Genomic DNA, 19,282 nt, shown 5'->3' with positions numbered 1-19,282 from the left:
ATTATGTTATGGCATTATATGAAATCCGTAAATAGATTTCAATGAGAACATCTTAATAAACCATATAGTTTTCTAAGAGTAAGAGTGATTTATTCACCAATCGTACTTATGGCAGTGATATGACATACTGCTCAGATTGTGATGAACCTTCAGATTATGCTTAGGCATAATAAAAAATCCATAAATACACATTTTGGTGGAAAACTCGTAATATGATATACAGTTTTTAAACTAAAAGTGACTTATTCACAAATTGTTCATTTGAATGCTATACGATATAGTGCTCCGAATTTGAGGCCATTTCAGATTATGTTATGGCATAATATGAAATCCGTAAATAGATTTCAATGAGAACATCTTAATAAACCTATAGTTTTCTAAGACTAAGAGTGATTTATTCACCAATCGTACTTATGGCAGTGATATAACATGCTGCTCAGATTGTGATGAACCTTCAGATTATGCTTAGGCATAATAAAAAATCCATAAATACACATTTTGGTGGAAAACTCGTAATATGATATACAGTTTTTAAGCTAAAAGTGACTTATTCACAAATTGTTCCTTTAAAATGCTATAAATAGATTTCAATGAGAAAATCATAATAAACCATATAGTTTTCTAAGAGTAAGAGTGATTTATTCACCAATCGTACTTATGACAGTTATATAACATGCTGCTCAGATTGTGATGAATCTTTAGATTATGCTTAGGCATAGTAAAAAAACCATAAATACACATTTTGGTGGGAAACTCGTAATATGATATACAGTTTTTAAACTAAAAGTGACTTATTCACAAATTGTTCCTTTGAATGCTATATGATATGTTGAGGCATAATAAGAGATCCGTAAATAGATTTCAATGAGAAAATCATAATAAACCATATAGTTTTCTAAGAGTAAGAGTGATTTATTCACCAATCGTACTTATGACAGTTATATAACATGCTGCTCAGATTGTGATGAATCTTTAGATTATGCTTAGGCATAATAAAAAAACCATAAATACACATTTTGGTGGGAAACTCGTAATATGATATACAGTTTTTAAACTAAAAGTGACTTATTCACAAATTGTTCCTTTGAATGCTATACAATATAGTGCTCCGAATTTGAGGCCATTTCAGATTATGTTATGGCATTATATGAAATCCGTAAATAGATTTCAATGAGAAAATCTTAATAAACCTATAGTTTTCTAAGACTAAGAGTGATTTATTCACCAATCGTACTTATGGCAGTGATATGACATACTGCTCAGATTGTGATGAACCTTCAAATTATGATTAGGCATAATAAACAAGTAAAAAGCTAAAGTCGGGTGTCCCGACTTTGAAATACTCTGTACATATGTTTACAATAATTATAGAAAATAAAAAAATTAAGAAAATAAAAAAAGAAATTTGATCGATTTTACCTCTCTCGGTATTCGAACTCACGTAAAGGGTATATAATTGCACATTTACATAGCAATTGCGTCTGTGTGAGTGTATGTATGCCTATGCGCATCTATTCGTGTCTGTGTAAGCATTTTCGCAGTCAACCAAACAGCAACATCAACAACAGCCGCGGGCAGCGCTTGAGCAGCGCTGCAGCAGCGCTGCATCAGCAAATATATTTATGGCTATAACTTCTTGTTAAATCGGTCTATCATAATGAAATTTGGCATACGGACACATAATAACCAACTGGGGGTATTTCCAAAATTTTAGTTCGAAATGCCAAGAATTACGGGAGTTACGATTTGCTGGGTAGAGGGGGGAGGGAGGGAAATTCCAAAATATACATTTTCTGCGTATTCACGTAAGGCATCTGGGACTAAAATTTGGTGTTCCTAGGTCTTATAGTCTCCGAGATATAGGCGATTATACGAATGGAAAATCGGGAAAACCCCCATAGGGGGGAAGTGGGGGGGAAAATCAAAAAAATAAAACAAACTCGTATAGAATATACACATAACGCATCTTTGTGCAAAATTTGGTGTCTCTATCTCTTATAGTCTCTGAGATCCAGGTGTTCATACGGACGGACAGACGGACAGACTGACAGACGGACAGACAGACAGACAGGGCTAGATCGACTCGTCTCGTCATGCTGATCAAGAATATATATACTTTGTGGGGTCTGCCACGCCTCCTTGTGCCTGTTACATTTTTCAGCTCCCGCAAACCTAATATACTCTTGTACATTTCATGTACAGAGTATAAAAATCCATAAATACACATTTTGGTGGAAAACTCGTAATATGATATACAGTTTTTAAACTAAAAGTGACTTATTCACAAATTGTTCCTTTGAATGCTATACAATATAGTGCTCCGAATTTGAGGCCATTTCAGATTATGTTATGGCATTATATGAAATCCGTAAATAGATTTCAATGAGAACATCTTAATAAACCATATAGTTTTCTAAGAGTAAGAGTGATTTATTCACCAATCGTACTTATGGCAGTGATATGACATACTGCTCAGATTGTGATGAACCTTCAGATTATGCTTAGGCATAATAAAAAATCCATAAATACACATTTTGGTGGAAAACTCGTAATATGATATACAGTTTTTAAACTAAAAGTGACTTATTCACAAATTGTTCATTTGAATGCTATACGATATAGTGCTCCGAATTTGAGGCCATTTCAGATTATGTTATGGCATAATATGAAATCCGTAAATAGATTTCAATGAGAACATCTTAATAAACCTATAGTTTTCTAAGACTAAGAGTGATTTATTCACCAATCGTACTTATGGCAGTGATATAACATGCTGCTCAGATTGTGATGAACCTTCAGATTATGCTTAGGCATAATAAAAAATCCATAAATACACATTTTGGTGGAAAACTCGTAATATGATATACAGTTTTTAAGCTAAAAGTGACTTATTCACAAATTGTTCCTTTAAAATGCTATAAATAGATTTCAATGAGAAAATCATAATAAACCATATAGTTTTCTAAGAGTAAGAGTGATTTATTCACCAATCGTACTTATGACAGTTATATAACATGCTGCTCAGATTGTGATGAATCTTTAGATTATGCTTAGGCATAATAAAAAAAACCATAAATACACATTTTGGTGGGAAACTCGTAATATGATATACAGTTTTTAAACTAAAAGTGACTTATTCACAAATTGTTCCTTTGAATGCTATATGATATGTTGAGGCATAATAAGAGATCCGTAAATAGATTTCAATGAGAAAATCATAATAAACCATATAGTTTTCTAAGAGTAAGAGTGATTTATTCACCAATCGTACTTATGACAGTTATATAACATGCTGCTCAGATTGTGATGAATCTTTAGATTATGCTTAGGCATAATAAAAAAAACCATAAATACACATTTTGGTGGGAAACTCGTAATATGATATACAGTTTTTAAACTAAAAGTGACTTATTCACAAATTGTTCCTTTGAATGCTATACAATATAGTGCTCCGAATTTGAGGCCATTTCAGATTATGTTATGGCATTATATGAAATCCGTAAATAGATTTCAATGAGAAAATCTTAATAAACCTATAGTTTTCTAAGACTAAGAGTGATTTATTCACCAATCGTACTTATGGCAGTGATATGACATACTGCTCAGATTGTGATGAACCTTCAGATTATGCTTAGGCATAATAAACAAGTAAAAAAGCTAAAGTCGGGTGTCCCGACTTTGAAATACTCTGTACATATGTTTACAATAATTATAGAAAATAAAAAAATTAAGAAAATAAAAAAAAGAAATTTGATCGATTTTACCTCTCTCGGTATTCGAACTCACGTAAAGGGTATATAATTGCACATTTACATAGCAATTGCGTCTGTGTGAGTGTATGTATGCCTATGCGCATCTATTCGTGTCTGTGTAAGCATTTTCGCAGTCAACCAAACAGCAACATCAACAACAGCCGCGGGCAGCGCTTGAGCAGCGCTGCAGCAGCGCTGCATCAGCAAATATATTTATGGCTATAACTTCTTGTTAAATCGGTCTATCATAATGAAATTTGGCATACGGACACATAATAACCAACTGGGGGTATTTCCAAAATTTTAGTTCGAAATGCCAAGAATTACGGGAGTTACGATTTGCTGGGTAGAGGGGGGAGGGAGGGAAATTCCAAAATATACATTTTCTGCGTATTCACGTAAGGCATCTGGGACTAAAATTTGGTGTTCCTAGGTCTTATAGTCTCCGAGATATAGGCGATTATACGAATGGAAAATCGGGAAAACCCCCATAGGGGGGAAGTGGGGGGGAAAATCAAAAAAATAAAACAAACTCGTATAGAATATACACATAACGCATCTTTGTGCAAAATTTGGTGTCTCTATCTCTTATAGTCTCTGAGATCCAGGTGTTCATACGGACGGACAGACGGACAGACTGACAGACGGACAGACAGACAGACAGGGCTAGATCGACTCGTCTCGTCATGCTGATCAAGAATATATATACTTTGTGGGGTCTGCCACGCCTCCTTGTGCCTGTTACATTTTTCAGCTCCCGCAAACCTAATATACTCTTGTACATTTCATGTACAGAGTATAAAAATCCATAAATACACATTTTGGTGGAAAACTCGTAATATGATATACAGTTTTTAAACTAAAAGTGACTTATTCACAAATTGTTCCTTTGAATGCTATACGATATAGTGCTCCGAATTTGAGGCCATTTCAGATTATGTTATGGCATAATATGAAATCCGTAAATAGATTTCAATGAGAACATCTTAATAAACCTATAGTTTTCTAAGACTAAGAGTGATTTATTCACCAATCGTACTTATGGCAGTGATATGACATACTGCTCAGATTGTGATGAACCTTCAGATTATGCTTAGGCATAATAAAAAAACCATAAATACACATTTTGGTGGGAAACTCGTAATATGATATACAGTTTTTAAACTAAAAGTGACTTATTCACAAATTGTTCCTTTGAATGCTATACAATATAGTGCTCCGAATTTGAGGCCATTTCAGATTATGTTATGGCATTATATGAAATCCGTAAATAGATTTCAATGAGAACATCTTAATAAACCATATAGTTTTCTAAGAGTAAGAGTGATTTATTCACCAATCGTACTTATGACAGTTATATAACATGCTGCTCAGATTGTGATGAATCTTTAGATTATGCTTAGGCATAGTAAAAAAACCATAAATACACATTTTGGTGGGAAACTCGTAATATGATATACAGTTTTTAAACTAAAAGTGACTTATTCACAAATTGTTCCTTTGAATGCTATATGATATGTTGAGGCATAATAAGAGATCCGTAAATAGATTTCAATGAGAAAATCATAATAAACCATATAGTTTTCTAAGAGTAAGAGTGATTTATTCACCAATCGTACTTATGACAGTTATATAACATGCTGCTCAGATTGTGATGAATCTTTAGATTATGCTTAGGCATAATAAAAAAACCATAAATACACATTTTGGTGGGAAACTCGTAATATGATATACAGTTTTTAAACTAAAAGTGACTTATTCACAAATTGTTCCTTTGAATGCTATACAATATAGTGCTCCGAATTTGAGGCCATTTCAGATTATGTTATGGCATTATATGAAATCCGTAAATAGATTTCAATGAGAAAATCTTAATAAACCTATAGTTTTCTAAGACTAAGAGTGATTTATTCACCAATCGTACTTATGGCAGTGATATGACATACTGCTCAGATTGTGATGAACCTTCAGATTATGCTTAGGCATAATAAACAAGTAAAAAAGCTAAAGTCGGGTGTCCCGACTTTGAAATACTCTGTACATATGTTTACAATAATTATAGAAAATAAAAAAATTAAGAAAATAAAAAAAAGAAATTTGATCGATTTTACCTCTCTCGGTATTCGAACTCACGTAAAGGGTATATAATTGCACATTTACATAGCAATTGCGTCTGTGTGAGTGTATGTATGCCTATGCGCATCTATTCGTGTCTGTGTAAGCATTTTCGCAGTCAACCAAACAGCAACATCAACAACAGCCGCGGGCAGCGCTTGAGCAGCGCTGCAGCAGCGCTGCATCAGCAAATATATTTATGGCTATAACTTCTTGTTAAATCGGTCTATCATAATGAAATTTGGCATACGGACACATAATAACCAACTGGGGGTATTTCCAAAATTTTAGTTCGAAATGCCAAGAATTACGGGAGTTACGATTTGCTGGGTAGAGGGGGGAGGGAGGGAAATTCCAAAATATACATTTTCTGCGTATTCACGTAAGGCATCTGGGACTAAAATTTGGTGTTCCTAGGTCTTATAGTCTCCGAGATATAGGCGATTATACGAATGGAAAATCGGGAAAACCCCCATAGGGGGGAAGTGGGGGGGAAAATCAAAAAAATAAAACAAACTCGTATAGAATATACACATAACGCATCTTTGTGCAAAATTTGGTGTCTCTATCTCTTATAGTCTCTGAGATCCAGGTGTTCATACGGACGGACAGACGGACAGACTGACAGACGGACAGACAGACAGACAGGGCTAGATCGACTCGTCTCGTCATGCTGATCAAGAATATATATACTTTGTGGGGTCTGCCACGCCTCCTTGTGCCTGTTACATTTTTCAGCTCCCGCAAACCTAATATACTCTTGTACATTTCATGTACAGAGTATAAAAATCCATAAATACACATTTTGGTGGAAAACTCGTAATATGATATACAGTTTTTAAACTAAAAGTGACTTATTCACAAATTGTTCCTTTGAATGCTATACAATATAGTGCTCCGAATTTGAGGCCATTTCAGATTATGTTATGGCATTATATGAAATCCGTAAATAGATTTCAATGAGAACATCTTAATAAACCATATAGTTTTCTAAGAGTAAGAGTGATTTATTCACCAATCGTACTTATGACAGTTATATAACATGCTGCTCAGATTGTGATGAATCTTTAGATTATGCTTAGGCATAGTAAAAAAACCATAAATACACATTTTGGTGGGAAACTCGTAATATGATATACAGTTTTTAAACTAAAAGTGACTTATTCACAAATAGTTCCTTTGAATGCTATATGATATGTTGAGGCATAATAAGAGATCCGTAAATAGATTTCAATGAGAAAATCATAATAAACCATATAGTTTTCTAAGAGTAAGAGTGATTTATTCACCAATCGTACTTATGACAGTTATATAACATGCTGCTCAGATTGTGATGAATCTTTAGATTATGCTTAGGCATAATAAAAAAAACCATAAATACACATTTGGTGGGAAACTCGTAATATGATATACAGTTTTTAAACTAAAAGTGACTTATTCACAAATTGTTCCTTTGAATGCTATACAATATAGTGCTCCGAATTTGAGGCCATTTCAGATTATGTTATGGCATTATATGAAATCCGTAAATAGATTTCAATGAGAAAATCTTAATAAACCTATAGTTTTCTAAGACTAAGAGTGATTTATTCACCAATCGTACTTATGGCAGTGATATGACATACTGCTCAGATTGTGATGAACCTTCAGATTATGCTTAGGCATAATAAACAAGTAAAAAAGCTAAAGTCGGGTGTCCCGACTTTGAAATACTCTGTACATATGTTTACAATAATTATAGAAAATAAAAAAATTAAGAAAATAAAAAAAAGAAATTTGATCGATTTTACCTCTCTCGGTATTCGAACTCACGTAAAGGGTATATAATTGCACATTTACATAGCAATTGCGTCTGTGTGAGTGTATGTATGCCTATGCGCATCTATTCGTGTCTGTGTAAGCATTTTCGCAGTCAACCAAACAGCAACATCAACAACAGCCGCGGGCAGCGCTTGAGCAGCGCTGCAGCAGCGCTGCATCAGCAAATATATTTATGGCTATAACTTCTTGTTAAATCGGTCTATCATAATGAAATTTGGCATACGGACACATAATAACCAACTGGGGGTATTTTCAAAATTTTAGTTCGAAATGCCAAGAATTACGGGAGTTACGGTTTGCTGGGTAGAGGGGGGAGGGAGGGAAATTCCAAAATATACATTTTCTGCGTATTCACGTAAGGCATCTGGGACTAAAATTTGGTGTTCCTAGGTCTTATAGTCTCCGAGATATAGGCGATTATACGAATGGAAAATCGGGAAAACCCCCATAAGGGGGAAGTGGGGGGGAAAATCAAAAAAATAAAACAAACTCGTATAGAATATACACATAACGCATCTTTGTGCAAAATTTGGTGTCTCTATCTCTTATAGTCTGTGTTCATACGGACGGACAGACGGACAGACTGACAGACGGACAGACAGACAGACAGGGCTAGATCGACTCGTCTCGTCATGCTGATCAAGAATATATATACTTTGTGGGGTCTGCCACGCCTCCTTGTGCCTGTTACATTTTTCAGCTCCCGCAAACCTAATATACTCTTGTACATTTCATGTACAGAGTATAAAAATCCATAAATACACATTTTGGTGGAAAACTCGTAATATGATATACAGTTTTTAAACTAAAAGTGACTTATTCACAAATTGTTCCTTTGAATGCTATACGATATAGTGCTCCGAATTTGAGGCCATTTCAGATTATGTTATGGCATAATATGAAATCCGTAAATAGATTTCAATGAGAACATCTTAATAAACCTATAGTTTTCTAAGACTAAGAGTGATTTATTCACCAATCGTACTTATGGCAGTGATATGACATACTGCTCAGATTGTGATGAACCTTCAGATTATGCTTAGGCATAATAAAAAATCCATAAATACACATTTTGGTGGAAAACTCGTCATGGGGTATACAGTTTTTAAACTAAAAGTGACTTATTCACAAATTGTTCCTTTGAATGCTATATGATATGTTGAGGCATAATAAGAGATCCGTAAATAGATTTCAATGAGAAAATCATAATAAAACTTATAGTTTTCTAAGACTAAGAGTGATTTATTCACCAATCGTACTGATGACAGCTATAAATATGCATACTGGTTCAATTTGGATCAATATTTCAAAGGCAATATTAACCAAACTTTGCACTTGTAATTTATATATAAATATCTACTCTTGTTTTAAATTTTCAAATCGGTCTATTCTAAGAAAAGTAATTAGCAAAACAGTTTTACTCTAGTACTACGCCCACAAACTGCAGCTTCAAGTTCGCTCTTATTCTTCTTTTTGCTTCTACTAGGGGGCGTATATAACACAGTGACGGAAATTTGTCTGGGTACAGGTTATTCCACTGACTGGCTTACTCGACTGTAGTGTTCCCTCTTGTTTTATTTTATCAGATGACGGCTATTTGATAAAGTGCGACGATTTTGATGAAACTTTAGATTATATTACTGAATAATAAGAAATCTATTAATACTCATTTTGGTGGAAAAGTCATAGCTAACCATAAATCGCTTTAATACTAAATGTGATTTATTTACAATCGTTCCTTTGAGTGCTTTTTGATAGAAGTAGGCATTATAAAAATTTACAAATTTCAATTTAACTGCGATTGTGTAAAAAATCATGCTATTATAGCAAGCGTAAATTATACACCAATCATTCCTATTATAGCTACATGCGATGTGTTACAAATATAGCAATGGTGAGAATACATGCTCTGTAAGGGTAATTATTAAAATTGCGATAAGACTGTTTTGCTACATTGTGTTATCGAACTTAAGTGTTCATATCGAGCAATAATTTGACTCAAATGAACCTGAAAGTTCTTTTTTTTTAAGTTAGTGAGCCGTTATATTGAACTGATTCCAATCAATTCAATGCATCTCTAAGCGTCTGAAATCATATCACGGAGTGAAGTCATCATGAGCGGTAGTGATATGTACTTCTTAATAAAGTGCGGAGATTTTTATGTGTTGCCCAGCAAAAAGATTTATAATAATACTGGGCAAAAGTGTCAAGCAAAATTCGGCGGATGCAAGTATGAAGCCGAGATAATTGAATCCAATGGTAAGTCGAAATAATTATTAAGATTATAAATACGGATAATACATCAGTATATTTTAGATAATGCTGGTTTATTAATAAAGAAATGCAAAGAGCTTAATGCAAAACTAGGTAAGTACATACGCATATTGATACTTTACAACTTTACAACTTTACACTTACATATGTATGCATGTATAAATTTTACATATGTACATATGTATTATTATGTACATATATATGTATGTTCTTTATGCAATCTTAAGGTAAGCGCACTGGTATACATGTATGTACTATGTGTATGCAAAATTTTTTTATGTACATACATATGTATGTATATAAAAAGGCGCGCAAACAGCGTGAGTCCCATTGAAAGAATTACGCGTATACATGTACGTATGTATGTATGTATATACATAAAGTTAGCATAGACATACCTGTATACCAGTATAAAGGCGCGAAAATAGTGCGCGTCCTCACGCTGGTGCACATGCCAATACATACATATATGTATACATTTGAGCATACACACAATTTTGTATGGGTTTTTCTACATATGAACATATGCATGTATGTATGTACAAGTGCAGTTATTTAAATACAAATTTATGTGTACTATTTACATACATACAATCCTCCAGAATTCGCACATTTGTATGAACGACTATCATATTTCTTACTTACATACATACACAGGTCAACATATTAAATCGTCCAAATAGATAGTTTAAAGATCTTTATACTTTTACAATCCTGTACGTTTAATATTATACTTTATACTTTGCTTTCCTTCAATTATCTATTTATAGCAAAATTGGCTTTTATTAAAAGTGGACGATTTAAAATTTAACGTAGACACTCATTTGATTGCAACTCTACAAATTGCGTTTTAATCAGAGCATTTGGTATAGCGACTGACAGCCGCCAACTGCCATGTGGACGATACCCACAAACTGCTGCATCAAGTTTACTCTTCTTCTTCCTTTTTCTTCTGCTAGAGGCGCATATAGCTCAGTTTCGGAAGTTTGCCTGTGTAGAGGGTATTACTGTCGGGTTTGCTCAACTGTAGCGTTATCTCTTAATTAATCAAATTTTACAAATTCAACTGCAAAATAAAGATGTTTTTTGCAGTCACTTGAATAAAAACACTTATTAATTCTATTTCAATATTGAGAAAAATAAATAACAACATGGATGTTTTGGATATTTAATGATGAGTCTATAATATTCATAATGTTTCACTAATGTGTGCATCCATCCTTTTTTAATGTACCTTGGTATGTACGACTTTGGAGAGAATCATAAATGCTTTTAACGTAGTTACTATAAGATAAATTTCTGACTAGGTGGCTTTAAAGGCATTTCTTCACCAGAACTTTTTTGCAAATCAGTTAGAAATTGAAGTTCACAACTTTTATAAAACGATGTATCTCCGTAGACGACAACACCGTCTTGGCGACTTTGATGTTTCTCCATCATTTTTTTAATCGTAAAAAAAGTTTACATTCCGATTTCAGGTCATATAGTTGCGCGCAGAAACCCAACGAGCTGTTCATACTTCAAAAGCTACAAAAAAAAAAAAAAACAATCTTTGCACACGTAATCGTAATCTACTTTTCTTTCAAATTTCATCCAAATCGGTTAATAAAACATATATCTGTCAAACCTGACATCACAGCGATCGAAAGACTAATAGTATCATGTTCTTATTTTAATGACGCGCTATTTTTGAACGAGCTGCAATCAAAGCAATCTGCAAAAATAAAGGTGCATTTTTGCGTTCTGTATTTGTGAGCCAAAAATAGCTAAAAAAAAAACGGTAGTATTAAAAAGTTAGAAACCAAAGTAATTTGTAATAAAAATACAAGTATAATGGGGAAAAATGAAAATAATCTGAACACAATTATGTTCTTATTCAAGTGACGACCAGTGTATGTATTAAATTGTTCTACAACACCGGAATGTTGTTTTATAATACATATCTAATAGGGACTTCTTTGAGTAAGCATTTTGTTTAGCTTCCCAAAAAATAACATATATAATTCTAATTATTATTATTTTTTTGTGATAGATCATGATCTCCTTTCTGAAGAAGAATCAGTTCGTAAGCCTGACAATGACAATACCAATGATAATGATGAGGAATTCATCCCGCCCGAACGCAAGCGCCGGAGCAGTTAGTTTGAAATTACCATTATTTAAAGAACAGAATATACAATAGACTCTAGACCGTTACAAATTTTTATATTAGAAAAATTAACTTTTTCGTACATAATATGCAGCATTTCAATTATCATTTTTAAGCTCTTCTCACTACTGGTCTTTAATGGACACCATGTATATAGGGGGTCGATTTTACAGCTTCTAAGTAATTTGCCTAAGTAAGAAGACGAAACGTTTTTGAGATACATTATTTATTTATTAACAAGTAAAAAAGCTAAAGTCGGGTGTCCCGACTTTGAAATACTCTGTACATATGTTTACAATAATTATAGAAAATAAAAAAATTAAGAAAATAAAAAAAAAAATTTGATCGATTTTACCTCTCGCGGTATTCGAACTCACGTAAAGGGTGTATAATTGCACATTTACATAGCAATTGCGTCTGTGTGAGTGTATGTATGCCTATGCGCATCAATTCGTGTCTGTGTAAGCATTTTCGCAGTCAACCAAACAGCAACATCAACAACAGCCGCGGGCAGCACTTGAGCAGCGCTGCAGCAGCGCTGCATCAGCAAATATATTTATGGCTATAACTTCTTGTTAAATCGGTCTATCATAATGAAATTTGGCATACGGACACATAATAACCAACTGGGGGTATTTCCAAAATTTTAGTTCGAAATTCCAAGAATTACGGGAGTTACATTTTCTGCGTATTCACATAAGGCATCTGGGACTAAAATTTGGTGTTCCTAGGTCTTATAATCTCCGAGATATAGGCGATTATACGAATGGAAAATCGGGATAACCCCCATAGGGGGGAAGTGGGGGGGAAAATCAAAAAAATAAAACAAACTCGTATAGAATACACACATAACGCATCTTTGTGCAAAATTTGGTGTCTCTATCTCTTATAGTCTCTGAGATCCAGGTGTTCATACGGACGGACAGACGGACAGACAGACAGACAGGGCTAGATCGACTCGTCTCGTCATGCTGATCAAGAATATATATACTTTGTGGGGTCTGCCACGCCTCCTTCTGCCTGTTACATTTTTCAGCTCCCGCAAACCTAATATACTCTTGTACATTTCATGTACAGAGTATAAAAATGTTTTCATTTATTCAGTATAATAGTGTTTATCGGTTGGCCTCATTTAATTAAACTCATTTTGTCTGAGGATTTATTTTGTAATAAAAGGGTGTTTCGAAGTATTGAAATACTACGCCACTAACCTTCAGCAACGTGGTCGCTCTTTTTTTGCCTTCGATATGCGCGAAACAACGCATATAACATAATGGAAGTTTTTTTTTTTGTGTATAGGGTATGCCACTATCGGGCTTGCTCAACTGTAACATTCTCACTGGCTTAAGCAAAAATTAAATGTGTTTATATCTTTTATTTAACAGATGCTGACGAACAAATACATACTGAATTTATAAACGAAGACTTGAATATACTTAGTAAGTAGCCCATTTGCACTAGTTAATTATTTGTTTAATTTTCCGTTCACCGTTCACGTTGAAATTCAATTTCGTCAATACTGTCCACATTTCAAAAGCTACATAATCCAAACTTTGTACACATAATCTATATGCAATTTTGTTTTTAATTTCATCCAAGACGGTTTATTCTCCCGTTTAATTTTTAATTAACACAGTATTTTTGTTTTCGTATTAACTTAAGATTCTACCGAATTAGCTGATGGGACTTTCCAAACTGAGAGTTCAAGATTCGTTAGCGGCTTTACAGACGAACTTAATGAACTTGGCTCCAATTGGCCAGACTCTACAATGCAGTCTAATGATAATTTTCAAACATCTACAAATGAAAACATAAATGACTCGTCCATAAATAATAGTATATCTATTTCTACTACTGAAACTCCTCTTTATGATTTAAAAGACCTATTTATACCATGTTCTACACAAAAAAAATGCAAACAACATTTTTGTAAGTTCTGCAAAACTTTGCAGACAAAATTTGCTCGTCATCTTGAGGCCAAACATAAAAATGAGCAGGAGGTAAAAAGTTTTCTAAGATACCCAAAAAGTGGACCTGAGCGTAAACATATGATTGACAAAATAAGAAAAGAAGGTGATTTTTTGCATAATACCGACGATATATTGAACACCGGTACTTTAATTGTTCCTCGACAAAAAAGAGCTAACTCTACTCTCCGACCAAAAGATTTTATTACCTGCACATTTTGCCGAGGATTTTTCCCAAAATCTACCATTCGATTTCATATACGAAATTGTTCAAGCAACTCCTATAAAAAAGGAACTCGCGATACTATACGAAATGGACGAAAAGTGACAGGTTTTATGCATAAACAAGCTAACGATATTTTACGGCGCCAAGTTATGCCCTATTTTAAGGATGATGAAATATCTGACACTGTTTTATACGATCGACTGATTGTTTTATATGGAAACTTTGAGTGTCAGAAGCGGGAAAAGTTTCAGCATGAAATGATACGGCAAAACATGAGGTCTCTGGGTCGCCTTCTAATTTGTCTTAAAGAGAATTGCAACGAAATAAAGGATTTGGAGGATGCCATTCTTCCCAAACACACAGATATAATTGTCCAAAGTATACGAACAGTTGCAAAATGGGATAATGAATCTATGTCGTTTGAAATTCCTTCCTTAGCTACAAAATTAACTACACTAATTAAAAAAACTGCGAAGATTTTGTGGGCGGAACACGTTAAAGAGGAAAATCAGGAAAAACGACAATCTGTCAACGATTTTATAAAGTTATGGGAGCATGACATATTTATAAATATCAACAAAAAAGCTGTTGAAGATCAATTTACCAAAAGACGCGCCGCTAAAATTATACTTCCTACTAAAGAAGACATTAAAATACTGTTCGAATATGTCAAAGAAAAAGCTACAGAAGCTGTTAAGATCTTAAAAAATACCTTCGATGTTGAAACTTGGTCTGTGCTGGTACAAAGCACTTTAGTAAACTTGCTCATTTTCAACCGTCGACGGGTTGGTGAATTAGAGAGATTAACTGTGGAAAATTATAAAAGTGCGCAAGCCATAAATGAAAAGGTGGATAAAGATAATTTCAATAAACTAACAAAAAAAACACAAGAATTTGCAAAGCAGTACACAAGGGTAACAATTCGAGGTAAACTTGGCAGAACTGTATCAGTTCTTTTAACGCCATTCGACCATGTTTGCATTGATACCATACTGGACAATCGCAAAAAAGCTAGAATAAAAAATAAAATATATGTGTTCTGCTCTGCAGATTCCGCAAAGGAATACATAAGAGCATGTCCCATATTAAAAAAATTTGCTGAAGAATGCGGTGCTTCTAACCCACAAGCTTTAAGAGGCACTATGTTGCGTAAACATTTAGCAACATATACTTCATTGTTAAATGTCGCAGATTCTCAAATTGATCGCCTAGCAGGGTTTATGGGTCACAACAAAGATATTCATAAAAATATTTATAGAGTCAATGCAACTTATGATGAAATAACACAAGTCTCACAATTATTAATGGCTGCACTTAATAGTGATAATGCTGATAATGATGAAAATGACCCTAATAGTATGTATTACCTTCTTATTAGAATTATTTATAAATAATTTTATTCCACATCAAGCCCTAATCACTATTAACTCGTAATTGCCATTTAATAAAACTAAGCTGTCAACTCATCATCTTTGAACACTATACCTAATATGTGTACTAATGTGTGTATTAATGTGCTGACCTTAATTGTGGTCGGACAGTGTCGTCCTTGTTTGAGTTTGTTATTTTGTAGTTTACTTAGCTTTAGTAATAATATACTTACCCTCTAAAAGCTATTCTAGAACGACCCTAGGCATAAGCTTCAAATTAAATTCCGAAAATCTTTTTTTATATTATATTAGGTTTGTGCAAAGTATGTAACAGGCAGAAGGAAGCCTTTCCGACCTCTTAAAGTATATATATTCTTGATCAGCATGAGGAGAGAAATTGATCTAGACATGTCTGTCCGTCTGTCTCGATGAATGAATAGAAACTATAAAAGCTGGAATAACCAAAGTTGGTATCCAGATTCTCCTATGTCCGAGAAAGGACGAGTTTATTTTATTTTTTTGAAATTCCCTCCCCTTCCTTCGCTACAGAATTTCATCAATACTGTCTACATTTCAAAAACTGCATAAACCAAATTTTGCACACGCAATATAATTAACTACTTTTGTTTCAAATTTCATCCCATTCGGCCAATTCTAAGAAAAGTTATTAGCGAAACAGTGTCGCTCCAGTACTTCGCCTCCAAGCTGCAGCATCAGGTACGCTCTTCTTTTTTTTGCTGTAGCTAGGGGGCGCATATAGCTCCATATCGGAAATTTGCCTGGGTACAGGGTATTACACTGTCTGTGCTCGACTGTAGCGTTCTCTTTTGTTTTATATTAAATTGGCTAAGGCTGTTTTATTGGTAATAATATTGTTATTTACCAAATGGTTTTAAATTAATTGTCCTTGTGTTATTTTATACGAAGATCTCGACTGCTATTAATGTACAGAAAGTTACTAATAACCGATTCATAAAATAATAAGTATAAACTAAAAATATATTTCGAACAAATTTTTTACGTAAATGTAGCGCTTTCTGATGACGAAAACTTCCAGCCCGCAAATAATGACATAAATGATGAGGAGTATTGCCCGCAAAAACCTCTCGGTAAGTTTCTATTAGTATTTTTTTAAACCCTGTCTTAACCCAGACAGATCCATTTTGTTCATTTTTTCTGATGCACCCCCACTCCCAAGCAATTAGATATTTTTTTTTTCATATACTTTTCAGAAAAATACAAGATAGAACGCTACAGTCGAGCAAGCCCGACAATAAAATAGAGTAAAGCTCTCCACAAAATAGGAAAATTTAAAAAAATGTATTTTAAGAAATTTAATTAATTTAAATAATTAATTAAATTAAATATAAAATATTCAACACATGCATACATACATACAAAAGTGTTTATGTACAATTTCAATAGAATAAATTTACATCAGAATCGTGTCTCTGCGTGTTTATATGCGCGTATGTGTATGCAGCACAAAGTTGACACACAATCACTAACTACCAAATTTTAGTGCAAAGTTCCAAGAATTACGGGAGTTATAGAAAATCGCGAATAGCGGGGGGAGTGGGGGGTTATTCTAGCTCTAATATTTTCTGAGATCCTTGCGTTCATACAGACAGACGGATAGACGGACATGGCTATATCGACTCGGCTTGTCATCCTGATCAAGAATATACTTATATACTTTATGGGGTCTGCCACGCCTTTTACCCTTTGGGTATAAAAACACACCAAAAATAAATGCATTATTTTTCTTTTTGTGGTAGATGATGATCTCCTTTCTGAAGAAGAAAATGTTTGTAAGCCTGACAATCACAATACCAAAAATAATGATGAGGAATTTATTACGCCCATACGCAAGCGCCGAAGCAGTAAGTTTGAAATTACCATTAATTATGTACAGTAGCCGCTAAACTGTAACAAACTATTATTGTATATCTATAAGATTAATTATTTCGTATTATAACCCAGAACATGCATTATAGTCATATCATTATAATAATCACTTTTACACATTCAGTACTGGTCGATGGTAACCATATTCAGGGAATCGATATTTAGGAAATTGGCCTGAGTAAGAAGAAAATTTTTAAATTCCATCAGAAAAGTAGGATTTATCGGCTGGCCCTATTTAAATGAAATCTATTTTGACCTCGTCGTTTCTTTAATTTTAGAAAAATATAGTACCCACAGGGCAGAATGAAAAAGATGTAAAATTCATTCGAAGTCATGACGACTATGCAGGCAAGGCTTATTGAAAACAATTTTTTCCTTGCTATATGCAGTTAGTTTTGTATTAAATCCAGAAGAGATCTATCCAATAACTCATAATACATTCATCTTTTTTTCAGCAGAAAATATCTTGGGTCTTTTCTGAGTTATCCAATATAATCTTGCCTAATAGCATCATACAGCAGTTTTCTAGATCTGTCCAGTACAAGCCTTCAAAATGTTGACAATATTTTTGGATTTTGAGAACAGAATTGCCTAAAATCATTTCAATTTTCTAACTTACAATTTGTACCACGCTTACAAAGCAACGAATTTGTAATATTCAATCCTACAACTGTTGGTTGTATATTTTCTAATTTATTGAGCACAGTTATTTTATAAGTATTGAATATACTTAAGTAAAAATTTTGTAGGTCCGGTCACCTTTATTATTTATTATTATTACACATTCAATTTTAATTTTTGATCTTTTGCAGGGTCGCCCACTGGTTTTATAAAACGGGTACGTTGGACGAGAGAGGAGCGTTTTGAAATGATGAAAGCGTTCGGTAATGCAAAAACCATGAAGGATCTGCCGTCCCTCAAACAGTGCAACATCGTAATTAAAAACTCGACATATTTGAAAAATCGTTCTGCGGCGCAGCTGAAGACATGGTTAGATAACCAGCGGAAAGCTGAGGCGAGAAAGCACATGTAATGCTAAGAATTTTGATTAAATTTCGTTTCTTTTTATAGCCTGTACCCAAAGGGTGAAAGGCTATACTAGTTTTGTGCGCATGTATGTAACACACAGAAGGAGGCGTGGCAGACCCCACAAAGTATATATATTCTTGATCAGGATGAGAAGCCGAGTCGATATAGCCTTGTCCGTCCGTCCGTCTGTCCGTCTGTCTGTCCGTCTGTCCGTCTGTCCGTATGAACGCAAGGATCTCAGAAAGTATAAGAGCTAGAATAACCAAACTTGGTTTCCATATTCTCCTAAGACCGAGAAAGTACGAGTTTGAGTTTTTTTTCGATGCACCCCCCCACTCCCCCGCAATTCGTGTTTTTTCTTATAACTTCCGTAATTCTCGGAATTTTGAAATCAATTTTGGTAGGTACATCCAGTTAGTACTAATGTGCCCGTGTGCCAAATTTCATCATGATAGGTCAATTCTGAAGAAAGTTATAGCCATAAGTAAAATCGCTGCTCATGCGCTGCCTGCAGCTCAGTCGCCAGCGCTGCCCGCAGCTGTTGTTGTTGTTGCTGCTTTGGTTTAACTTTGTGCTGCATACATACACGCATATAAACACGCATAGGTACGTGATGTAAATGTATGCTGTTAAAACTAAACATAAACATATATTCTAATTTAATTTAATTA

General features: G+C 34.0%; 1 protein-coding gene across 1 annotated transcript; it reads left to right on the top strand.

Annotated features, from left to right (window-relative positions):
* The first annotated feature begins 9,802 nt into the window (after nucleotides 1–9,802).
* Nucleotides 9,803–18,615, top strand: LOC115628451. Its single transcript, XM_030524563.1, has 7 exons — nucleotides 9,803–9,947; nucleotides 10,005–10,055; nucleotides 11,995–12,099; nucleotides 13,497–13,550; nucleotides 16,706–16,783; nucleotides 17,453–17,557; nucleotides 18,395–18,615. Exons 1-7 carry the CDS (start codon nucleotides 9,803–9,805, stop codon nucleotides 18,613–18,615), a joined length of 759 nt encoding a protein of 252 aa, XP_030380423.1.
* Nucleotides 18,616–19,282: the final 667 nt, after the last annotated feature.

Source organism: Scaptodrosophila lebanonensis, unplaced genomic scaffold (assembly GCF_003285725.1).
Source record: "Scaptodrosophila lebanonensis strain 11010-0011.00,11010-0021.00 unplaced genomic scaffold, SlebRS2 tig00000115-arrow-arrow-pilon, whole genome shotgun sequence".
Classification (NCBI taxonomy): Eukaryota; Metazoa; Arthropoda; class Insecta; order Diptera; family Drosophilidae; genus Scaptodrosophila; species Scaptodrosophila lebanonensis.
Note: the sequence above shows the minus strand (reverse complement) of the source record. Positions and strands in the feature narration are given on the sequence as shown.

Excerpts from the sequence above, each read along its gene's own strand:
- LOC115628451 (XM_030524563.1), top strand. The coding sequence starts at position 9,803 with ATGAGCGGTAGTGATATGTACTTCTTAATAAAGTGCGGAGATTTTTAT. Across the intron at positions 9,948-10,004 it reads CGAGATAATTGAATCCAATG|ATAATGCTGGTTTATTAATA; the intron begins GTAAGTCGAAAT and ends AGTATATTTTAG. Across the intron at positions 12,100-13,496 it reads CGAACGCAAGCGCCGGAGCA|ATGCTGACGAACAAATACAT; the intron begins GTTAGTTTGAAA and ends TTTATTTAACAG.